At 38.8% G+C, this 23,778-nt stretch overlaps 1 protein-coding gene across 1 annotated transcript; it reads left to right on the forward strand.

Moving 5' to 3' along the window:
* lss.S (lanosterol synthase (2,3-oxidosqualene-lanosterol cyclase) S homeolog) lies at nucleotides 1-22,600 on the forward strand. The gene is made up of 22 exons (XM_018238910.2): nucleotides 1-102; nucleotides 1,752-1,911; nucleotides 2,421-2,559; nucleotides 3,149-3,257; nucleotides 3,672-3,793; nucleotides 4,746-4,842; nucleotides 4,931-5,066; nucleotides 5,140-5,248; nucleotides 6,797-6,915; nucleotides 8,819-8,916; nucleotides 10,195-10,222; nucleotides 10,315-10,371; nucleotides 12,096-12,167; nucleotides 12,549-12,599; nucleotides 12,758-12,907; nucleotides 12,991-13,087; nucleotides 13,919-14,024; nucleotides 15,686-15,751; nucleotides 15,865-15,945; nucleotides 18,511-18,675; nucleotides 20,144-20,222; nucleotides 22,149-22,600. Exons 1-22 carry the CDS (start codon nucleotides 89-91, stop codon nucleotides 22,284-22,286), a joined length of 2,193 nt encoding a protein of 730 aa, XP_018094399.1. The 5' UTR covers nucleotides 1-88; the 3' UTR covers nucleotides 22,287-22,600.
* Nucleotides 22,601-23,778: the final 1,178 nt, after the last annotated feature.

A 23,778-nucleotide genomic window follows, 5' to 3' on the forward strand; every position in this document is an offset into this window, starting at 1 on the left:
GAATGCAACACATGCACGTGGGCGGAGTTTTATTTTCATATAGACAGAAGAGGTAGCGTTTTAGGAAGCGGAGATCTGTAAAAGAAGGATGAGTGGAGGAACGTGAGTACACATAGTAGCCTTTGTTTACAAATAAATATTTTATGTAAAATTATTAAATTAAATGATTTGTCTTCATAGCTCCAAAGCTGTTATCCAGAGTATCCGCTTATAAATAGCGATGAACTGTCAGTGATGGTGCATCAGTTTCAATTATATCAGATGATTACATGTAGTGAGACTTCTAATGTAAATGTAAAAATGTTAAACATATATTAGTAAAGTAATAATATATGCTCATTGTGCTGTGATTAAGCTGAGGTCAGGGATCATTGTAAAATATCAATAGAATACTAGCAAATAGAATTGTACAATACAAGTGTATATGACTGGCGGCACAGTTTTCTATGCAGTTTACTAAAACGTGGATTTTAGAAATCTATAATATATTTTCCAAATCATTTCTTTATATTAACGGTTTCCAAATCGTGGAGCTTCCCCTTTTCCTAGATACACCTAAAAGCCCAGCTGATCGGTCTGTTAGGGTGAAATTTGGGGTCAAAATGTATCGGCTGCCATAGATATTCTTGGAACTATGGTTAAATAATTGATATACAGATTTCCTTTATCTGTCCTTATTTCATTATTAGGGGCCTCCATCAGAGACCATAAAGGGAAGGGTTAAAATGTAGTTTTGTTTACAATTCCTCCCAATTTTTACTAATGTATGGATAGTTTAAATACTTGAAAAGCATCAGAATCGGCACTTGTTGGTTGATTTGAGCCTGAAAACTTTAGTGAGCATCTGGCAGCAATCAGCTGATAAGTGCTGCCATGTACAGTAAGGCTGAAGATGTTCTTCGTGGCCCCTACTCCATTGATTGCTCACACACAGCGAAGCTGAAGCTGAGATCAGCCCGGAGATGCAGGCTGACAACAGCCGGAGCCTTCAACCTGTGTGCCCATAGCATATGAGTTTAATCAGCCAATGCATGGTTGTTTCTTCATGTGATCCTGTGCCGTTGCTATTTTATGCATTTCACTCTACTGAAGTGCATGCGTTAACATACCCATTCTACCCCTATAGTGACAGCACCCACTCCACTACAGTGAACACGTGTGACGCAACATGCAGTGTTTCATCTGAGTTTAATCGTTAAGTGGGTAGTGTCACTCTAGGATAGAATATGTTCCAGTATGGTGGAGCTCAAAAGCCAATGCACAGGAACTCCCATGTGTTAGAGCCCTAGCTTTTACTAAATACATTTTACTGTATCTATAATGTTATATCTTTAAATCTAAATTCCGATCAAATAAACCAGACTTTTGAACCTTACCCTTTAAAGAGAAACTAGGGTTTCCGGCAATCACATAATGTATAATGAGTGATAGGTGTCTGTATGAAATGTGCCTAATTCAGCACTTGATGCACATTCCTCATTCTTTATTCAAGCAATGCTGATATATTCCTATGAAAATTGTTAGTTAAAAAAGGTTAAGCTTGATGCCATTTTATTGTTTGCATGGATTGCCTTTGTTGCTAAAATTAATATCAGAAAACGGTGGAAAATATTTTAAGCTGTCTGTACCCTGTATGCAGTTAGAGCATATGACTGTAGAACTACAGAGAAAATAAAAAGGAAATACATTGTATCACTGATTAAGTTTGAAACCTTATAACATGAATAACAGCCCACCAATCTCTTTCTCAGATGCATGCGCAGAAGAGGGGGGCCTTACAAGACCCCTCCAGCCACTGACCTCACATGCTGGCGTCTTTCATGCTCAGAGGGAAGGCAAACATGGCGTTATGTGGAGGAGGAAGATCGGAAACAGACTGCGTTGGAGGCTCATTCTTTGGGGCTGGATACGGTATTGGCAATTCTTACTGACACCCAGGGCCGCCATCAGGGGGGACAGGTGTCCCGGGCCCCAATTTTTTTTAACTTGTAAGGGGGCCCCTGCCACCAATGTTTTTTTTTTAAAAAAATTTTTTTGGGGCCCCAATTTTTTTTTAACTTATAAGGGGGCTCTGACCATCAATAGCTTTTTATAACTTGTGTGTGGGGGGAGGAATTACTTTTTTAGCACTGATGTCTGTGTGGTCTTTTAACTGTGATGTGGAGTTGGCGGGATATGGGGTGGGGCTTGGGCGTGAGTTGTACGGGGCCCCGTGATTTCTAATGGCAGACCTGCTGACACCTAATAAAGATAGAGCAGTGCATTCTGATAAGAATGCTTCAGCTTGGAGATGCACCATGGCATAGCATTTCTAGCCTTATTCTTGGTTAAATTTTAGAAAATGGTGTTTCATTGCCATTCAACTTACAGAAGTGATACAAATATAATGCAGAAAATGATCTTTTCCTTTTTCCTGCCAGAGTAACATACTGAAGGATCTGCCACAGCCACAAACAGCATACGATGGAGCTTATAATGGAATCACATTTTACTCAGCTTTACAAGCTGAGGATGGACATTGGGCTGGAGACTACGGTGGTCCTCTGTTTCTGTTACCAGGTATGTTATGGGCCTTTATGTCTGTTTCACAATCCTTGTTTTGCTGATATTCTGTTGGTTAGAAATGTTCTGTTGGTTAGAAATGTTCTGGCTGCTGACTTTCATCATTACTGATGTGTACTATTATGGCATTTTGATCACTGTGGGAAACAGAAGTACAGGTATGGGACCTGTTATCCAGAATTCTTGGGACCTGAGGTTTTCCAGGATCATTCTGTGTTTTAGGTCTTCATACCTTAATTCCACTAGAAAATCAAGTAAACCCAATAAGCTGGGGTTGCTTCCAATAAGGATTAATTATGTCTTTGTTTAACTTAAAGAAAAGGAAATCATTTTTAAAAATTATTTGCTAAGATTAGAGTCTACTGAAGATGGCCTTTCTATAATTCTAAGCTTTCTGGATAATGGGTTTTCTGAATAATGGATCCCATGCCTGTAATATAACACCCACGATACCATGCAATTGCTCTCATTATTGAGAGTAGAAATAGCAAAGCTTATGGCACTATTGATTATCATGTTATTCTAGGCATTGTAAATACAAAGCTTTCATTGTTACCATTGCCCTAAGTGCAGTATCTACTCCTAGGTCTACTCATTGCTTGTCATGTGACAAAAACTCCATTGCCTGATGCCACAAAGAAGGAAATGGTTCGATACCTGCGCTCCGTCCAGTTACCAGATGGAGGATGGGGTCTGTGAGTACAACTTTAGTATATTTTATTTTACTTTAGTGATCTAAACCCTCCATAAAACTGTTCTCTGAAGCCAATGACACTTTATAGATGCAAGAGAATTAGTTAATGAGTATAGATACATAGTTAGATAGTTAAATTGGGTTGAAATAAGCATGCTGCTTATAAGCACCTTGTTAGCCAAATTGCTGTTATACTGTATGACCAGAGCTTGAACAGTTATCCAGTGGGCAAGCAGAGCATTTGACATTGAAGATCCCTAGCCCACCATCTGATTTTAACTTTTGGACCATCCAAATGTAGTCCACAAAGTAGGTTGCTGAATCTGGTAAATATTGGGTCATTAAAGGTGTATAATGGAATTTCCATTTGTGTCAGTATTGTGATGGATTGATTGGTCACTCTTTTCTTTCTCAGGCACATTGAGGACAAGAGCACAGTTTTTGGCACAGCTCTAAGCTACACCTCCCTTCGCCTCCTTGGGGTGTCACAGGATGATCCAGATTTGACCCGAGCTCGGAATAACCTGCATAGCAAAGGCGAGTGATATACACCACAAAATGTGCTTTTTCGAGGAGAAACTTTATGAAACTCCAAACTATATCACTTTCTATAAGTTATCCATACCTTCTTCAAAAAGCGCCAGTTCCATTCACCTATTATATAATATTTAGCTGATATATCTAGATGAATGACGGTAAAATGTCTAGGGATTTATTTACAAAGACTGCTGATTTACTATAAATTTGTGTCCCCTTTGCTTTTTGAATGCACTTTACTAAGTCTTTGTAGAGTGTGCCAAATTCCAAGCATGGCATGTCCACAGAGGATTTTGTAATTACCATTTACTGGTCAGATCTGAAAATTGCTCTAGATGTCCAGCTTTCCACATCTTATAGTTAGCACCAAACATACCGGGTAAACAGCCCAGAATGCTGGGAAAATGGGGCAGAATATTGGTCATCATTTTAGAGAACACACTTAAAGGGCATGTAAAGGCAAAAAAATAAAATCCCATTTTTACTTTCTTTAATGAAAAAGAAACCTATCTCCAATATACTTTAATTACAAAATGTGTACCGTTTTTATAAGAAACCTGACTGTATGCAGTGAAATTCTCCCTTCATTTACTGCTGTGGATAGGAATTGTCAGATGGTCCCTAACTGCTGAGCAGGGAAACAACAGCAGGGGGAGCCCCCGCCTTACTTCCCAGCCATGCAGAACTCAAGCAGCTTTGTTTATGACGATCCCTAAGCAGCCCAGACCACACTGAGCATGTGCACAGTCTTAGTCTTGCAAAGATGTTTAACAAAGTTACAAGATGGTGACCCCCTGTAGCCAACTTTGAAAGCATAAATTATTTGTTTGATTAGGCTTGTGGTGCAGTAAGTTCACGTTTATAGTATACAAAATACAGCATTTCTAGCCTTATTCTATTTTAGAATTTACATGCCCTTTAAGAGCCTAAATCTTACATTCCACTTTTACAGGTGGTGCTGTTGGTATTCCTTCTTGGGGGAAGTTCTGGCTAGCAGTACTGAATGTTTATAGTTGGGAAGGCATGAACACCCTATTCCCAGAAATGTGGTATGTCCTTTTTTTCTATCTGCATCAGTGTTCCTCTGAGGGCTTTTTTGCTATCGTTTATCAACACTTGCAATTTTTATTTTTGCAGGCTCCTGCCTCAGTGGTTTCCAGCTCACCCCAGTACACTTTGGTGTCACTGCCGACAAGTGTATCTGCCTATGAGTTATTGTTATGCTACTAGACTCAGTGCTCATGAAGATGACCTGATCCGCAGTCTGAGACAGGTAAGGGGTGGTGGGAATATACTGTTCTGTGTCTTGTTATATGAGATATGTTACTCATATGTGTTTTTGTCAGGAATTGTATCTAGAAGATTACAGCAGAATTAATTGGCCAGCCCAGAGGAATAATGTTGCTAGCTGTGACATATATACTCCACACAGTACTTTGCTTAACATTGCCTACGGTAAGATATCTGTTTGTTTGTATTCCCCATTTGTGACCCTTCAGAACTTTTTCTTTTTGTTTTCTCACTGTATGAGGCACATTGCAGCCCACAGATTTTCTGCTCTGTGCCTCAGATGCTGTACACGATCTAGATATTAGCAGTGTAAAAAAAATTTCCCTGGATTACAAAACTGCATGTGCTGTCTCCATGTTATCTCTTAGTTTGTCTGGGACCAGGTGCTTGGATCTCATGAGCAGATTTATTTGTGTGTGGCTACTTTAGGCTGGGTCCTGCAGTGAGAACTGAGACCCACTCTGTGGATCTCTGCAGGCAGTGTTTCCCTGCAGTGATACTTACTGAATTTTGAGGAACTGATTAGCTCAGTCAGTTCTAATCTAATCTGCCTAATCTAATGGAACAGTTCTACAGCTTTACAACTCCATTTACTGTGTTCTCTAGAAAAATTAATTGAAATTGTGTGATATTAAGCTAGCCTAATATCCTTTGGCCAAGGGCTGACGGAGAGTTGGCTCCATATCTCTCACCCTGCTTATTTTTTTCAGGCTGAGAAAAGTGGATCCCCCTGTGCCCCATCTCCATTGATTTGAGTAAGATCTGCTTACAGCGGAACAGAGTGGAGGTCCACCTGAAAATGCCTGCTTTTATATATTATTGCTAACTTCAGCTCTGCTTTGTGTGACTGCATGCAAGCAGAAGAGGTTCATTTGAAAGGATGTGGGGGATCTACTTCTATTAGCCAGAAAAATACACAGGCTGAGAGCAGCAGAGAAAATGCACTGGCTGCCCGTGGCCCTATATGGTTTTCTTACATTTAAACCATTCAACCAAATATTAGCCTTGTTTTTTTGGCACAACAAATCAAAAAAACCATTGGTTGTATTGGTCTCAGCCGGCGGACAGTGGAGAGATGCAGATCCACTCCCTTCCACACTTCCATGAGTCTGCCCTGAAAAGTATAGCTTCCAGGGTTATTCTCATTTTTTGGCAAGTGTATCTGCTTCTTGTTGCTTTGTTTTTGCCTTCAGTAAGCACATGGTTATATGTATTGTTATTATGCCATTTAATAGGACGTATTTATCTGTATGTATAAGTCATGTCCAATATTTGTTTGTTAGATATACTGTATTTTTTTTATACCATTTTGTGTTGGTGATTTATTTAAGTATGCAAGCCCACCATATGTGAATAGTCCTCCCCTATTCGTATTCCATTCTCTCATTCAAATCAGTGCATGGTTGCTAGGGTAATTTGGACCCTAGCAAAGAGATTGCTGACATTGCAAACTGAAGAGCTGCTGAATAAAAAGCTAAATAACTCTAAAAGCACACAAATAATAGAAATTGAAAACTAATTGCAGATTGTCTCAGAATATCACTCTCTACATCATACTAAAAGTGAACAACTCTTCACTGATGCCGTGAATTATATACTAGTGCCTAGAGGTGGTTGCCTCTACTACCCTCCTACCAATACATTTTCTTTTCTTCTGTCAGTTTTTTAAAATACTTGTTTATGTACAGTAGATATGTTTATATGTATTTACAGCTTTTATGAATGTATATGAGTCCTACCATATCTCTGCTATCCGGCGCCGTGCAGTGCATGAGTTGTATGATCACATTGCAGCAGATGACAGATTCACCAAATGTATCAGCATCGGGCCGGTGAGTATTAAATAGGATACTGGAGCATATTCTAGTGCAAGTCAGGTCTTTTTTTTTTCTGTACTGTATATTTTTTATTGTTTTAACAATTAAAACGGTTTACAGCAACAAATGTATACAATGGTAGTTGAAGTATTACAATACACATTTTTGTGAAAGTTTAACAACATTTTGTCTGGGTATCGGAGAAACTACAGTTCCCTCCGATAGTGATACCAAATATTGCAGCTCGAACGATAGAATATATAATGCGAGAACACAAAAAAAATAAGGTAAAACAAACATTATCTGAATCATTATGAACCAGTAAATTATGAAAATTCAGTCCTACTCACCATTGTTTAGATTGACAATAAATGAGAAGAGAGAGAGTCCTCCCAAATCAGTAGTCTATCCAGGGTTGGCATACTTTAAGAAATAAGGGGCTGAAGATACTCCCAGATTATCTTAAATTGCACATGCGCCAGCAAGCTCCGTGTACCAAATCGGAAAAATACACAAAGTTTCAGAAGATGGCGCCTGCTACAGTAGCTCTGTTGCGCATTTCTGCTTGTACAGGTCAGCATTACTATGAGAGGCACTGTTCATTGAAATAGACTCTGCGTGAAGGGAGCAGAGAAGGGGATTATCTGATGGCTGTGGATGAGACTGTTGTCGGGTTGGGGGGTTTAGTTCTCCTTCAAGTCTGAGCATATCATTGGGATAGGTAGTACTCAAAAGAGGTATAAAATCTTGGGAAGCAAAATCATTTTTACCGCTGTTATTCACCCCATACATGCTATATGGTATTTTCCCCAGTCCTCTAGAAGTTTACATAATGTTCAATATAGGCAAGGATAATTAGTTTGATATACAGTAGTTGGTTGAATGTCTTGGTCAGCATAATACCCAGAAGTGTTATACTGTATATTTGGTATTCGATTGAAACTCAAAGTTAAGGGTTAGTAGTTTAATCAGATCATGTGGCAAATTTATATTGAGTGCTTCTGTTCTTGTATGGTTAATTGCAAGACCAGAAATATCACTTTATTTATTCAAGATACAATATAGATTTGGGAGAGATAGTAATGATAAAGTTAAAAATAGTGTTACATCATCCGCAAACATATGGTGGGGAAAACTGTCACTAAAACCTAAAATATCCGGATAGTTTCTAATTGTTATTGCAAGGGACTATAGTGTTAAATCAAAGTAAAGGGGATAAGGACAACCCTTTCGTGTTCCCCTTACAATAATAAATGGAGTTGAGGAATAGGCCCAATGTGAATTTTTGCTATCAGGCTATCATAAAGTGCATGAAACAATTTTAAAAAATGGTTCCCTCCCCCATTTTTGTAGGATATAGTAAAGGTAAGGCCAGGACAGGGTTCTGAGTCCCTCCGTATGGTGCCCATTTGGAATTAATACAGGTGTGGGTATGTTTTGCAAGATAATTTTTTTCCAGGGCTCTGAACAGAGTTTTTATTTTTTGACAAGCCAATGCTATCTGTTAAAGTGCATGTGTTCCTTTGGGGCACTTTGCTATTGCAATTGTGATATCTTGAGTTTGTGTTTGTGAACCCAAGTCCTCTGTGCTGACACAGCTGGTATGTGCATCCAGGTCAGGCTGGGGGGTTGTACTACATAGCAGTATGGTATCTCCTTCTTTCTTAGGATTCTGCATGTTGTCAGGCAGTTTTTCTTTTTGTGCATTTTTATGGGATTTATGTTTCTCTTTCGAGATTTCATTCCTATCTGGTGAGCTTTGTTAATTACACATAGATGAGTTCAGCTTATGCCTCCTAGGGAAAAGTCTAGATATAGATGTGCACATGCATTGAAGTGTGCAAGAGCTCTTTGTATGTTCTTTTAGTTGTTCCCATTTTTCAGCCCAGTAATTGTAAATGAGACCTTGTATCTTTAGATTTCCAAGGTGATTAACATGTTGGTCCGTTGGCATGTGGATGGCTCAGAATCTTCTGTCTTCAAGGAGCATGTTGAACGCATCCCTGACTATCTTTGGTGAGAATATTAATTAAAACATAATTAGTGTTGTGAACTTAGGGCGAGGGTACACTAAGCAGATCATCTGATTTCTTCAGCCTGGGTTGTGGATCTGTTGGCATCCTTTTTTTCTATAGTCCCATTGACAGGAACAGTGGAACAAAAAGTGTAAGTGTTGATCAACACAGGCCACAGTCGTACTACACGATGGAGAGGATGGCAGCAGGCTGAGGAAAGTTCATGATCCGTTTAGTTTACCCTTGTCCTTAAAGTGGGAAATTTCATGTTTTAAAAACAGTTAGGGATGCACCATATCCACTATTTTGGAATTTAGCTGAATCCCGAATGTTTTATGAAGGGTTCTGCAAACCTAATCCAAAGGAAGGGTTAAAAAGAAAAAACACATTTTTAAATGTTTGTTTGTGTGACCAAAAGTGATGTGATTTTAAGGGTTCAGATTAGGTTTAGCTAAACTGAATCTGGGATTTGGTGCATCCATACAAACGGTCTCTATTTTTGTTTTCTCATTTTTTTTATTACATATGAAGGTACACTGATAACAGCAGCAATTTGTTGTAAGATAATGCTTCAATGATGACTCCTAAAAAAACACTTGGATTTCCCCAGATATTGGTTTCTGAATCTTACTCTTTATAGTACGTTTGTCTATTGTGTAATGTAGAATTAGATGTTTTCTTAGTTTAACAAGCTGATTCCATCATAAGATCATGAGCTGAACAACCAAATTCTGAAGAACCAAAATGTTTTTTATAAGAACAAGGAACATCTTATGATGTTGCTTTACTTAGAATATGAAGTTAGGCCCCTGCACTGAACTTTGGAAAAGCTTGTAAATAACTACTTACTTAAGCAGAAACTTTTATACTGATCTTGTGGATGCCCCACCAAATTCGAAGCTATTTGGAGAACGTGGCTGGAGGAAAATGACTGGGGGCAGTCCCAAGTTCCCAATTTAGATTTCTTATCCCCCCCTCCCCCCAACTCATCCTTCCTTCACCTTCTTTTCCTCTCTCCTTTTTTCCCCTAATCTCTTGGGGCTATTACCCCTTTGGACCAGTAATTGGTCTGTTATATCAAGTTCATTATATAAAAATTAAATCAGTTTAAAATCTTCTAATTTCTTGAAAATTGGACAAAAAAATTGTGAGTGTGTAGAAGAGCACTCTGAGTAATCTTAATTTGTTTGAGGGTTGACATTTTCTTTTGCACTTTATTGCTTATTTTTCCTTTGCCTCCTGTGTCTATTTCTTTCTCATTATCTGATGCTTCTTGCAGGTTGGGTTTGGATGGAATGAAAATGCAGGTACAGTTTGCGTCTTGTATGGTTCTTTATTACATATTTTCCTGCAATGTCTCTGTTTCTCCAAATGATTTTTTCATCATGCTCTTTGGCAGGGTACTAACGGCTCTCAGCTGTGGGACACGGCATTTGCTGTTCAGGCCTACCTTGAGGTATGTTGGAACCGGAAAGTGTTTATCTAAATAATAGATAGTCCGTTTCCATCTTGGTCACCCCACGGAGCAGTAAACAGAAGCAGCTTTACAAATAAAAAATACGCAAGGTTTGAGATCCTAAATATAATCACTGTTGCGCCATAAAATTCCTGAGTCACGCTTCTACCTAGGAGATTTTGAATGTAAGGATCCAGGCAGTGCAGCTTCAGGAGCAGTATTAATGCAGTTTTTCAGTGCTGTGCTGCCATGTTTTTGCCAGCAAGATAGGTGTTTCAGTTCCCATGTGGTGCAGATTAGTGGTGCTAGTGGTAGCTCAGGAACTTAAAAGAGTTTTGATCTTCCTGTTCTCTCCATTGTCACTGCAGTGTTAACCTCAGACCTCCATTTTTAAAGACAGTAGTCCAGGTTGCTCCAGACTTTTCTCAGCAGTTGGTAGGCAGCCTCATTTATAAAGTGCATGGCAGTGTACAAAAATGGTCATGTTTTACACATTTGCACTTTACCATTCAATTTGCAGTATTGCTGTTGAAGAGCACAAAGTCCTGCATCTGGCGAATGAGTACAGTGCTTCTAACATTTGGCAATGCTGTTTTCAGGGGGAGGCATGTAGACGCCATTCAGATGCATAACTTAAGCTCCCCATAGACGCGACGATTTTTCTTGCCGAACGACCGATTTTAGGGAAGCCCGACCGATCCTTCGAAATTATCGTGCGGTTAGTGGGATTCGAACGATCGTACATCTTACGATTTTTCGGCCGACATCTGTCAGGAAATTGATCGGCCAGGTCAAAAAGTCGGTCCCAGTGCAATCTATCTATGTTTGCAGGGCCAAGCAGGCAGCTCCCCTTTGTTTTCCTGCCAAATTGGTCTTTTTAGTTGATGGTAAATTTGTACGATCGTTCTGAGATCATGGTCTCACGATCAGGATCTGATCTTTTTAAAAATCTCAACATCTATGGCCAGCTTTAGGGATCGACAGCTGGTGCAAGATGCAAAGCAGATCTCCAATTTCATGGCAGGCGATAAGGACAGACTGCCTTGTGCTCTGCAGTAAAAATTTGGCACGAAATGCAAATTGCAGCAACCTGCACAAAAGTGCTCCTTGAATGTATAAAGAGCAATTTTGCACTCTTAGTGCTTAAGCACAGCAAATTGCAAAAAACAAGAAATTGTCTCCAATAATATCAAGTTCTTTGCACAGTTCTACAGTATGCTGTATACTTATGGCATGTTCAACTTTGTGATAACTGCATGTGTTTTCTTGCTGCTACTTTTTTGGATGAAATTTGCCACCATGAAATGCTGTCAGATCTCCAAGTAAATCGAAAAATAGCCGGAGAGCACACCTTTATGTTTTAAAAGGTTTTCATTTTTATTTTGCAGACAATCCTGCACAACATGTTTTGGCTACAACAGCCTTCATCAGGTACATGCACCTGATGAAGGCTGTTGTAGCCGAAACATGTTGTGCAGGATTGTCTGCAAAATAAATGAAATGAATGAAAACCTTTTAAAACATAAAGGTGTGCTCTCCAGCTATTTTTCGATTTACTTGGAATCCTTGCAATCTGGCACGGGGACTGCGGCTCGTTGAGAAGCATTTAACACACAGATGGCTACTATAAGGACAATTTCGTATCTATGCTGTCAGATCTCCTTGTGTGACATAAGCCTGTGTACAATCGGATTTGTAATTTGCATCATCTATCCTTGTTGCAGGCTGGAGCTCACCACAGAAAGGAGTTTCAGAATCGTCTGGAGAAAGCACATGAATTTCTACGGATCTCCCAGGTGAGAAAATACTTGACTGGTAAAATAAATTTAACCAGCTGACTGCAAATACAATCCAAGAATGTTAGCAGAGACTGTCCATCCAGAGCTTTACTGTGAATATTACTGTGGCCGGGTTTCAGTGCTAGCATTGAGCCCAGAGCAACCAGGCAGGTGTTAGCTTGAAACTGAACTCTTGGCTTGGCTCCTTTGGGACAGGAAAAACCTATACCAGTGTAATACAACTTCTAGCACTCCTGTGCACAGCAAACCTGGTGAGGATAATGGGAGTTGTTATTCTGCAAACACTGGAGTGTAAAAGGTTTCCACAATAAAAGCCACTCACAGCTGGATAAAAGAGAATTTAGATTCTGATGCAGTTTTCCATTTCCTGTATTCCAGATTCCAGATAATCCGCCTGACTACAAGAAATTTTATCGGCAGATGAACAAGGTGATGTTTGAGTCTTGCTGGGGTATGAGCATAATAATGTGGGGAGAGTGGAGCCGGAACAGTGCTTAACTTGCTGCTGTGTAGCAACACTGGCAGTGGGTAGCTTGTTCTAGTACATAAATATATATATATATGTGTGTGTATTTTTTCCTTCACAGGGTGGATTCCCATTTAGCACACGTGACTGTGGCTGGATTGTGGCAGATTGTACAGCTGAGGGCCTGAAGTCTGTCATGTTATTGCAGGAAAAATGCCCTTTTTTAACAGATCTTGTCCCTCCAGGCAGGATGCGGGATGCTATTGATGTGGTAGGAAATCATCAGGATTTTTTTAAGTGGCACAAGGGCCTGTAAGTGTCTCTGTGGTAACCACCTACAATTATATTTCACAGTTACTCAGCATGCGCAATTCAGACAATGGGTTTGCTACATACGAGACCAAACGTGGGGGGCGCCTGCTGGAATTTATCAATCCCTCTGAGGTGTTTGGTGAGTACATGGCAACAAAGTAAAGCAAAGGGCAGCAGGGATAATTAATGGTGCACAAGGCAATCCACAATGTATGTAGTTAAAAGAGACATTTTTGTCTTGTTGTGGCCACACAGTTTCTACATCATGCCAGGGAACTAAACTCCTTGCTTTTTAAAGAGAGACTAGCTCATAAACTACACAAGAGATATAAGTGTGGTTGTTCTCTTTGGTGGGCATTTAACAGAACCTTCTATGTAATGCATGCTGCATATGATAAAAAAACATGTTTTGAATGGGTCAAGCTCCTTGACAGGACATAATCATTTAAGGGAAAAAATCCAGAAAAATAAAATTACCCTATTGGAAGGTACAATGGCACAAACACCTTATTTCCTGTTTCTGGCTTGTTGTACTATTGCTTTTATTTACACAGTTAGAGAATGTCCAAGAGGTACTGCTGTCCCAGGCAAGTGCCACTTGCTCCTGCTCGCCACCCACCCCTCACTAGCACACATGTTTGCTCCCCTAAAGTTCTAGCCCTGGACACTGTGTAGCTCTGACCAGGAAAGTATGTAAATGGCTCATGTGTGGGTAACATAGTTAAGACTATTAGCTTGTGCATGATGTTGGATACGTGAAGAGTAATAAGGTTTTTATCAAAAGGATCTTGTTCTTGTATAGTAACCCCTTTGGTTGCAGGACGATGTAGCTACCGTAGCTAAACATTCCTTAGTACACAATATCTTTTAACTGAAATCTCAAGCTTTAACCCTGAGTCTGTTTCTTACTGTTTAATAGTTCAGCACTGACCCCCTTTCAGGAAAAATAAATAGAATATATTCTTTTCAGGGGACATCATGATTGATTACACCTATGTGGAGTGCACATCTGCTGTAATACAGGCACTTAAACATTTCCAAGCACAGGACCCAGTCTACAGAGCACAGGAAATCAGGTGAAAACTTCTGAATCAATCTGTGTTTGACCTGTGATATACTGAGAATTTCAATTAGCTTTATTTAGCTTCCCAAAGGAAGCCAGAAAAATACAAAAATCTGCAGTGTCAGGACTTGCCTTCTCTAGTTTTATACTATCTAGGAAGCAGCTTTCAGGAAATGTAAACCTGCGAAACACATTAATGTAAAATTGCTCTTCTAAGCAATATTGCACTTTACATTAATTATATGTTAATCTTTTTCTAGATATCAAGATATTATATATATATCAGTAATATAATATACAGCTGGTAAGATCAGCCAACCAGCCTGACAATTTCAGAAGAAAAGGAAAGTCTTCGGATGTTTAAAGATTCAAAAAACAAGCAGATCAGATAACTTATTTTCTCTGTACTTTTGTAAGCAAAACTAAATTAGATATTTTCTCAACTGGCTGAACTGACAAGCAGATGGTGCAGTTTCAATTTCACGATACTAGCAGTGTAAAAACTGCTAATAGCTTGAAATTTAGAAAAAAATATTTACATTTTAAATTTGCATTTGTCAGACGAGGAATTATAATTGCTTTATGGTTACCAGGGCTTAATTACCATAGTAAACAATGATCAATTGTGCCTGATTTCAAATATAAGCATTATATGCTAAAAATAATGATAAAGTCTCAGGATCAAAATCTGTTTTTCCTTTTTTTGGTTGCTAGGGTCAGTGACCCCCATAACCAGAGAGCATTTTCAGCTGCAGGCCAGTAAGAGACACAACAGAAAGCCAAATATTTTCAAAAACACATACCAAAGGAATATTTCAATCGATAATATACCTAAGGTTTATTTCACTACCACTTAAAATATGTAACTATGTTTACATGTACTAGTGAATTATGACAGCAATTATGCTCCAAAGGTGCATGGTCTAAAGTTTATCTATAACAACACTTACCACATGGCTTGAAAGATATACATGGAAATCCTTAACAATGATGTTCTGGATATTTATATAATGCTTGTGGATGCGCGAAGGTCACTGAGTCAATTGTTTAATTGTCTGTATAAGCAAGGGAGGAGTTGAGCATTATAACTTGTGTACATATTTCTTCTGGGGTGAAGGGCATGAATTATTGGGGGCCCAGTGAGGCTCTCAATGATAAGCAGATTCAATACATATTTTTAAAAAATGTTTTATTTACATAGTTTAGGGGGCCTAAAAAAAAGATTTTGCTGTGGGCCCAGTAGCTTCTAGTTACTTCTAGTTACTGCAGGCAACACAAATATATCCATTTGATAACAACAGGAGTGCCCATGCTTTTCTAATGCTAGGTCTACTTTTAGTGAGGTTGTCCCATTATGATCTACATCCATAAAATCATTGTTGGCATTCTCTTCAATGGAAAATATTACTTAAATATTGATTTAGGAGAAAATATATATGGCTATATTTAATAAACAACTATTTCTTATGTAACCTTAATGTAATAAATATCTGAATGAAACAGGAGGATGATATAGGCAAACTGATTGTTGACAGTGACTTGAGATCTACTAACCAGCTAAAGGTCTATTGGTAGATCCCAATCTACCTTTTGGGCACCCCTGGGTTAGACACACCAGTACATGCTCATTATTCCCTCTGAAACCAACTGTGCTAAAGGCCTTTCCTTTTTCAGAGAGACCCTACAGAAAGGACTGGATTATTGTCGCTTAGTACAGAGACAAGATGGTTCCTGGGAAGGGTGAGTTTATTATGCACATTTTACAGCTTTAGATTTAAATAAACCTAACAATTTGTCTCAAGGCTCCACTTTCCTCTACACGGCTAAATCTTGCTTGTATTATTTTTGTGCAGGTCCTGGGGTGTGTGCTTTACGTATGGAATTTGGTTTGGTCTGGAGGCCTTTGCTTGCATGGGACATACATACCAGGAGGGGTAAGTTCCTGAGCCTGCACACAATTGTGGGATTGTTGCTGAAATGCCTGGTTCGGGTGATAGAACTGTGTTATCTACTCAAGCAATAACTGTGTATATAAATCTTTTTGGTTTTTCTCTAATAGTCTTTCCTATGTGGTGTAATGAATGCTAGAAACCTTATTGGCTACTGATCTCTGCCTGTATAAACTATTCCATTGTCTCTAAACTTTCCATAAACATTGGCCTGAGCCCTGTGACTTATCCTTAGCACTAGCTGTTCTCCCATCTACTTGGTTTCTTGAATGCTGAACCTGTGTATAAGGTCTCTACCTGTTTCTGACCATGCTTGTTAACAGCCTGCTCTGACCATGGCTTGCCTCATATCAAATTGTTTTTGTACTGTGTCTGCTCTGTCCTTTCCAGCTGCCATGTAGTCTTCCCAACCTGTACTTTACAGTCTGTTATGTAATCTGTTCTGTCCATCATTCATTCACCCCATCCTGTTTTCTATATATCTTTCTCCCTCTCCCCACTGCAACTTGACTAAGGGTGTCCTCATGAAGTCAATCCCCAAAATGTCCATACATCAGACCCTGACTGGCAGTCTTTGGATACTGTCAAATGCTAGAGGTGCTGCTATAAGATGCCATAGACTGTCACCAATTCTTGGGCTGGTTGGTCTTCTGTGTACTTGAAATGCCAGGACCTCTTTTGAGTCAGTCTGTACTTGCCTGATAAAAGGATGGTTGAAAAGTGAATCCTCATTTTTAGGGTGAAAAGTTCAATATATTACAAAGTAAAAATAGGATCAGGGTCTCAATGGGCTCTTAACTCACTCATGACCAGATATGTAGCAAGAGATCTCTGTGTACTAAGGAACCATTGTTTGAGCTTCACAAATATCAAACACTAAGAAGAAATCACATGACGCTCTTCCTGATCTTTTCGAGTGTCATCTTAAATTTTTGAATTCCCTGTTCTTGGCCATTAAAAATGTAGAAGACAACATCATCAAAGAATATAAGATTAAAAAACCTTTATTAGCTTTACATGGTTATGATCTGAAAAAAGTAACATTTACGGGCCCAAATTCAGCCCTTTGTCGAGCTACTAATTCACAAGCGGTCAAACAACTGTAAACATAGCACCGCCCAGTGGCCTACTACACAGTAAACATATTACAAATAAACAAAGATGATACAAATGAAGCATTTTTAATCAATCATACCTACATATTACTGGTGAATTGCATCTATCCACATGTAAGGCATTATGTCCATACCCCACCATCTGTAAAGATAAAACATAAATAATACCCCAATTAAAAACAATATCACCAAAACCAGGTCCCTTGCTAGGGTTTTACTGTTTTATGCCAAAAAACTGACTTATGAACTGGATGGGAAGCACGGTACCTGCAGTTGCCTAGTGGGTGAAACTAGTCAATAAGTTCCACCCTGCCATTAAACTTACCTATGAGGGCCGGGGATGCCCATCGAAATTTGAGAAGGTATGGCCCCCTTGGCTAGACATCCACACAATAGATGACAATAACTAGAAATAAGTAAAAAGCAATAACCAGCATGTCATTATTGATCTTCGGCACCCTGTAAAAATGGAGTGACCTTAGGCCCCTGACCTATTCCGAATATGTTATACTAACTGTTTGCAATTCTTACATTGTATGATATGAAAGCCCAATGTACTTTCCCACCTTTGTTGTAACCTACTTGTTATGCTTAAAGAACCGCAATAAAACAAAAACTATAAAAACAACCAATATCACCAAAATATTGAATGAAAATCATATTCCTAATTAAGGCCATGGGGTTCCAAAGTCTCCAAGCAGCAAATCCACAGCCTCTGTTCTCAACAATTCTTTAGTTCTATTCTCTTCTCGACAGAGTTTGGATACACTGTCAATAATCTGGAACTTGAGTTGTTGAACCCCATGGTTTTTTCATACAGCTTGATCTAACATTTTTAATTTAATAGCAGATTTATGCTCACAGTTTCTCCCCTTTACCATCCTGATTGTTTGTTCTACATATACAGTAGCTGCCCGCAAGGGCACGTTCTAAGCCTTTTATAAGACATAAGGGGCATGTTTTGAAATGCCTCAACAACAGAAATACCTTCCTTTAACAAGCCCCAATGTCTACGAATAATCTTTGAAACCTCCATTTGTAATATGTTTATTGTGTAGTAGGCCACTGGGTGGTGCTATGTAAAAATGTAGAAAGTTGTTTGACCACTTGTGAATCAGTAGCTTGACAAAGGGCTGATTTTGGCCTGAAATGTTGCATTTTTCAGATCAAAACCATGTAAAGCTAATAAAGGCTTTTTAAACGTATACCCTCTGATGGTGCTGTCTTCTACAATATAGGTATTTGGAGCTAATAGAAGTGGATATTGTGTAAAGTGCACCTCCAATTTTGGACATTGAAAAGGTTTGGCGATTGCTGGCTATTTGTTACTTTATAACCTGTTCTTGGGCAGCCAGAAACTCTGCAAACCCTTGATATCTCAGTATTGACTTTGCAAAAATATAATTTTTTAAACTTATTCTCTTTAATTTATCAGTTGCCCTGAAATAATCCGTGCCTGCAGTTTCCTTCTGTCACATCAAATGGAAGATGGTGGATGGGGTGAAGATTTTGAATCCTGTGAACAGAGAAAATATGTTCAGAGTGCAAGCTCTCAGATACACAACACTTGCTGGGCCCTGATGGGTCTGATGGCTGCCAGGTAAGTGCCTGTTTAATTAGGCTGTGATAGGAAAGGGCAGTATAATAAGTCACAGAATGGGGTTGCTTTTTTCTGAAATATATATTCAACTGAATATGTTTTGCATAGATGTTTTTGCAATAGATTTTTGCAAAATTAAAGGAAAACTATACCCCCCAAAAAATGTACGTCTCTATAAAAAGATATTGCATAAAACAGCTCATATGTAAAATCCTGCTTCATGTAAATAAACCATTTTCATAATAATACACTTTTCTAGTAGTATGTGCCATTGGGTAATCATAAATCGAAAATTACCATTTTAAAAAATAAGGGCCGCCCCCTGGGATCGTAGGATTCACTGTACTCACAAACATACCAACAAACCATACATGTTAGGTCACATGAGCCAATTAACAGACAGAGTTGTGTCTTTTGCTTCCACACTTCTTCCTGTTACAGTTAGAGTTGTAGTATTTCTGGTCAGGTGATCTCTGAGGCAGCACACAGACCATCACAAAATGGTGGCTCAAGGCAAGAGATGTAAAAGGGCAATATTTACTTAAATATATATTCCAGTTTGGTAAGATTCTTTAATATGCCACTTAATATGATATGAACTATCTGTTGCTTAAGTGTTCATTTTGGGGGTATAGTTTTCCTTTAATCTGCCACTGCACCATAACTTAATGTATATAGTGCATTAGCAGATGAGGTATTGAAGTCAAGCTACAGATTTTCTTTACTACTTGCTGTCCCAATCGATGCACTTTGGACAAATAGGAAAATGCCCATACCACGTGTTGGTACACTGTCTGTCAGTTTGGCCCATGGGCTGATCAGGCGTGGAGGCCACCTGACTGGGCTGTGTTAGGTTATAGCAAATTTTGCTTTGTGAAAACCAGTGTAACAAGACAGCATTTGTGAGTGCTTTTCCTTCTTACAGAATTGTTCCTGATTTACTAAATCAAATTCCCAGAAGAAATGTTACTCAGTAGATATGGTTGCCATTTCAATTGGACTAACCTATACAATATCCAAATATAAAGGGCTCATTTACATACAGCCCTGCAGGCCCAGACTGGGTTATGGCTGCTATAAGATGCCATAGACAGTCACTATTTAATTAGCTGATGTGGACTGTTTGGGCCTCTGTGTATTTTAAATGCAAGGGCCTATTTTGAATCCCAGTCCAGACCTGCTGCCCAGTTTTATGCTAAATGTGTGCATTGTTAAAAACACTTTTATGGTGCAAAGCTGGAATGACTTGCTCTCTCCCAGGGGTGACATAACTGCAGTGGACGGTTCTTAGCAGTCTGAGCATAAAAATAAAGAACATCAAGGGCCTTTTTAGATATGTTTTCAGCCATTCATGCTTTGTGAGTTGACCTGAGTTTCAGCAGTTCATAGACTACTATTCACTATTACTATTACTGTATATTGCCATTGAGGTAGGAAAGTACCAATGTTTTCCTTTAATGCTCTTCAGGTTCCCTGATGTTGCTGTTTTGGAGAGAGGTGTCCGACTTTTACTGGATAAACAGCTCAGTAATGGGGACTGGCCACAGGTACAGTGTGAATATTACTATGACATGCATACTGTGTTCCTATGGTAGCCTGTCCTGTCTGAATTATAGGTGATCACAAGCAATGGAATATTAAATATTAAAGGCTGCATCATGATTATATCAGTGTTTACGTCAATCAGCATTGTAATAATAATGGATTAATACCAGTAATGCTGTATAACTATGCATCATTCTCCAGTAAAATCCCCTTAATGCATATCAAGGGCTATAGTTTCACCATCTCCTTTCTGCACCTTGACCTGGGACCTTTCCTATTCCAGATATATGCATGATGTGGGTATAGCATATGTTCCCAGAAACTCATTATGTAAAATGCTCTGAAATGTTTCAAAATCATTTCCCATATTATCCTATTTAAACAACTTTTAAGTGAATTTAAATGTTTGTTTGCTTTTTAAGTGCATTTCATTAAAGTGTTATAAAATAAAATATAAAACAAAACATATAAGCATAAAAAGAAATCCACATTGTCATGTGATATATCGTCAGCCACATAAAAAGCAGAGTTTTTTATGTTTTCTAATAGTCTTATCGCATGTGTTACAAGTTACAGAAAGAACAGTTATCAGGAAAACCCCATCAGGGAAACCCCAGGTCCCAGCATTTTGGATTATATACCATACCTCTGCTGAAAACTGACTTCAGCAGTTCTCTTAGCTGCCTACAAACTACTGAATTCTGGCTGCTAAATTACTAGCTTGGGTACAGGTCCATGCCTGTTTAAGCCTGAATGCTTATGAGGTTTCCTTGTCTCAAGACCTTGTTTGTACATTTTTTGTTTCAGCACTTATTATTATTTCACATTAACTTGTTACCTCTCTGGTTCTGACCTTTGCTTGGCTGACTTAACAACCATAGTTCTGCACTCTGGCCTTGGTTGACTGTCCCCTCTGGCATCTGATCTCTGGTTATGACTATTCCCCAATTTGTGCCCAGCCTCATCTTCCAAAAGTGCCCATCCCTGCATCAAACTTAAACCCTCTACTTATGTTCCTTTGATCTCCAGGGCCTCCACCTATGATGGCTTAGAAGCTTCAGGGCCTTCTATATGGGAAAAACATTGCTGGCAGTTTAGATTATAGAATTAACATTGTGGGTGTTTGAAATTAATTTGATTAAACATTTAAATGTGGCCCATTTAAAATATTGGGACATTTGCCAGTTATGTAAACCTGCCTACTTCTCCAGTAGGCAGCCTAAGCTTTCAAAAAATGGATATATCTACATACTGCAGAAATAAAACCTGGCTTCTCCCCATCATTTCATCTTAATTGCTCCAACTCTCATATACCAGCTCCCTATAATTATAATAAATATATACCTATGCTCATTATAGCTATTGCTATACAAACATGTTACTATACATGCTCGGTCCACACAAATCCTGTTGTTACTTGCAGGCTTCCAGTTAAATGTTCCCAAAGATAGATACCTCATGTCCCAATACAAGTACTTGCACGAGACACACAATTCCCACAAATACACATTCTTGGGCTCTCTTAGAACTGTTCCCCAAAAATGTTGTTCATGATTGCTTATCACCTATAACAGCATGATGTTTTGATATATGGTTGTAGAAACTTGTATTTGTTTTCTCTAAACATACAAGGAGGTTAATTTATTAACACTGGGCAAATGTGCACCAGTGCAGTACCACATAGAAACAAAATCAGTAATACTGTATACTTTCATTATTGTATACTGATAAAAGCTGATTGGTTGCTAGTGCACAGTGTTAATAAATAAGCCCCAAGTCCAATTTGTATCTGTGTTTTTACACAAACCTAATTCTGGTGAATTCCTGCATATCAACAGTTGCATAATATTAACAAATAAAGCTATCCTAATGAGGACAGTGTTGAAAAAAACATCATAATTTATTTATGTTGTGTATTTGCTCTGCAGGAGAATATCTCAGGAGTGTTTAACAAGAGCTGTGCAATCAGTTACACATCATATCGGAATATATTTCCCATCTGGACCCTTGGCCGTTTCTCCCATCTGCACCCAGAGAGCTCTTTGGCTGGACTCCTCAAGAACTGATTTTTTCCACCAGAGCGGAACTTACATACAGCTCTGTGACTGCTTCCTCCATTTTTTTGTGCCTCTTGTCACATCGACAGCTCCCTTTATTAATTCCGACATCTTCATTATTTTGTGTTTATATAGCAGCGATTCTTTTAACTCAAATCCATTCACATTATGTGCTGCTGTTTACAAAATACCTAATGATGTGATCTGAGAACTAATGGAATACATTCCAATGTGTTGAGTTATATGCTATTTTATAAATTAATGTTAATAATATAGATAATTGTACAATTGTATAGCTGAAAATAAAGACATTTTTCTGTGAATACTGTGCTTATAACAGGAGTAGATTTATACAGATATGTGATTGATCATTGTGGGCAGGTAATCTGATTGTACATTAAGGGGTCTATTAAAAGTCGAGTTTTAAAGGCCAAAAAATCCAAATTTTTAGAGGAAAATATTTTCGACATTTATTATGCTCTGAAGCTGCTTAAAAATTTGAATCCGAAAATACGCTAGCTTATAACTGTCTAAATCATGTTACAGTCAATGGCAGATGGTCCCTTTAACCTTTGGAACATTTTTTTTTACCTTTTTTTACCTTCATGATTCAAGAGTTCCAGCTGTTTTTGTTAGATAATCCAATGAACTTTTAGGTCAACAACTCAATAAAGTCGAGTTTTTGGAGAGCCAGTTTCAAAAAGTTACACGATTCAAACTGACGCGTCTTTTCGCAGAAAATTTTTCAAGAACTAAATAAAGGGGTTTTTTTGATTGAATTTCTTTTTGCAAAACAGTTAGATAAAGTCGGGTTTTAGTGAATAATCCCCTAACTGTTACTGAGTGGCTGATCATACTGTAAAGCTTGTTTTATGGGTTGTGTAAATTTATTGTGTGATCTGCATCTACAGGGTGATGGCACATGGGTCGCTTTGTCATCTGCAGTTAAAATTACTTCTCTCATGAGCAGCAGATTCCAGCAGGTCAGAGTGACAAGGTATTTTCAACTGCTTTGTCCCCCACATGTGAGTCAATACCTGAAACAAAGCACCCCAAATATTGTGGCCATTTTAGCAAGTATTTAATATTGCTAATATTCTTGCTGCACTGCATCATGATGATTACTAGTTAACAGGGCTCCCAGCTTAGAGATTTTCTATACCACTGACTGGTTTGTTCTAAAATGCTTAGCAAAGGTGTTGTGGCTAGTGTGTTATCTCTGTGCCCAGTTTAGGAAGTCTGTAACACATCCAAAGTCTCACAGTAGTAAACTCAGTGACAGATATAAAGCCTTCAAACTAGAAGTCCGAAGTCCCTGGGCTAGTTTGAAAGGATACAATGTATTGGAGTTTAACTTTAGTCCGTAAACCCAGGGGCGATCCAGCCCCTCCATTGCCTGAGGCAGCATGCTGTTGCTGCCATCCCCTCCCCCATGCTCTCACCTTTTAGCTCCCGGGGTGGGTCCACGAGGGTGGCGGAGAGGGCCAGAACGCCAGCACAG

The sequence above is a fragment of the Xenopus laevis genome, chromosome 9_10S, assembly GCF_017654675.1.
Source record: "Xenopus laevis strain J_2021 chromosome 9_10S, Xenopus_laevis_v10.1, whole genome shotgun sequence".
Taxonomy (NCBI): domain Eukaryota; kingdom Metazoa; phylum Chordata; class Amphibia; order Anura; family Pipidae; genus Xenopus; species Xenopus laevis.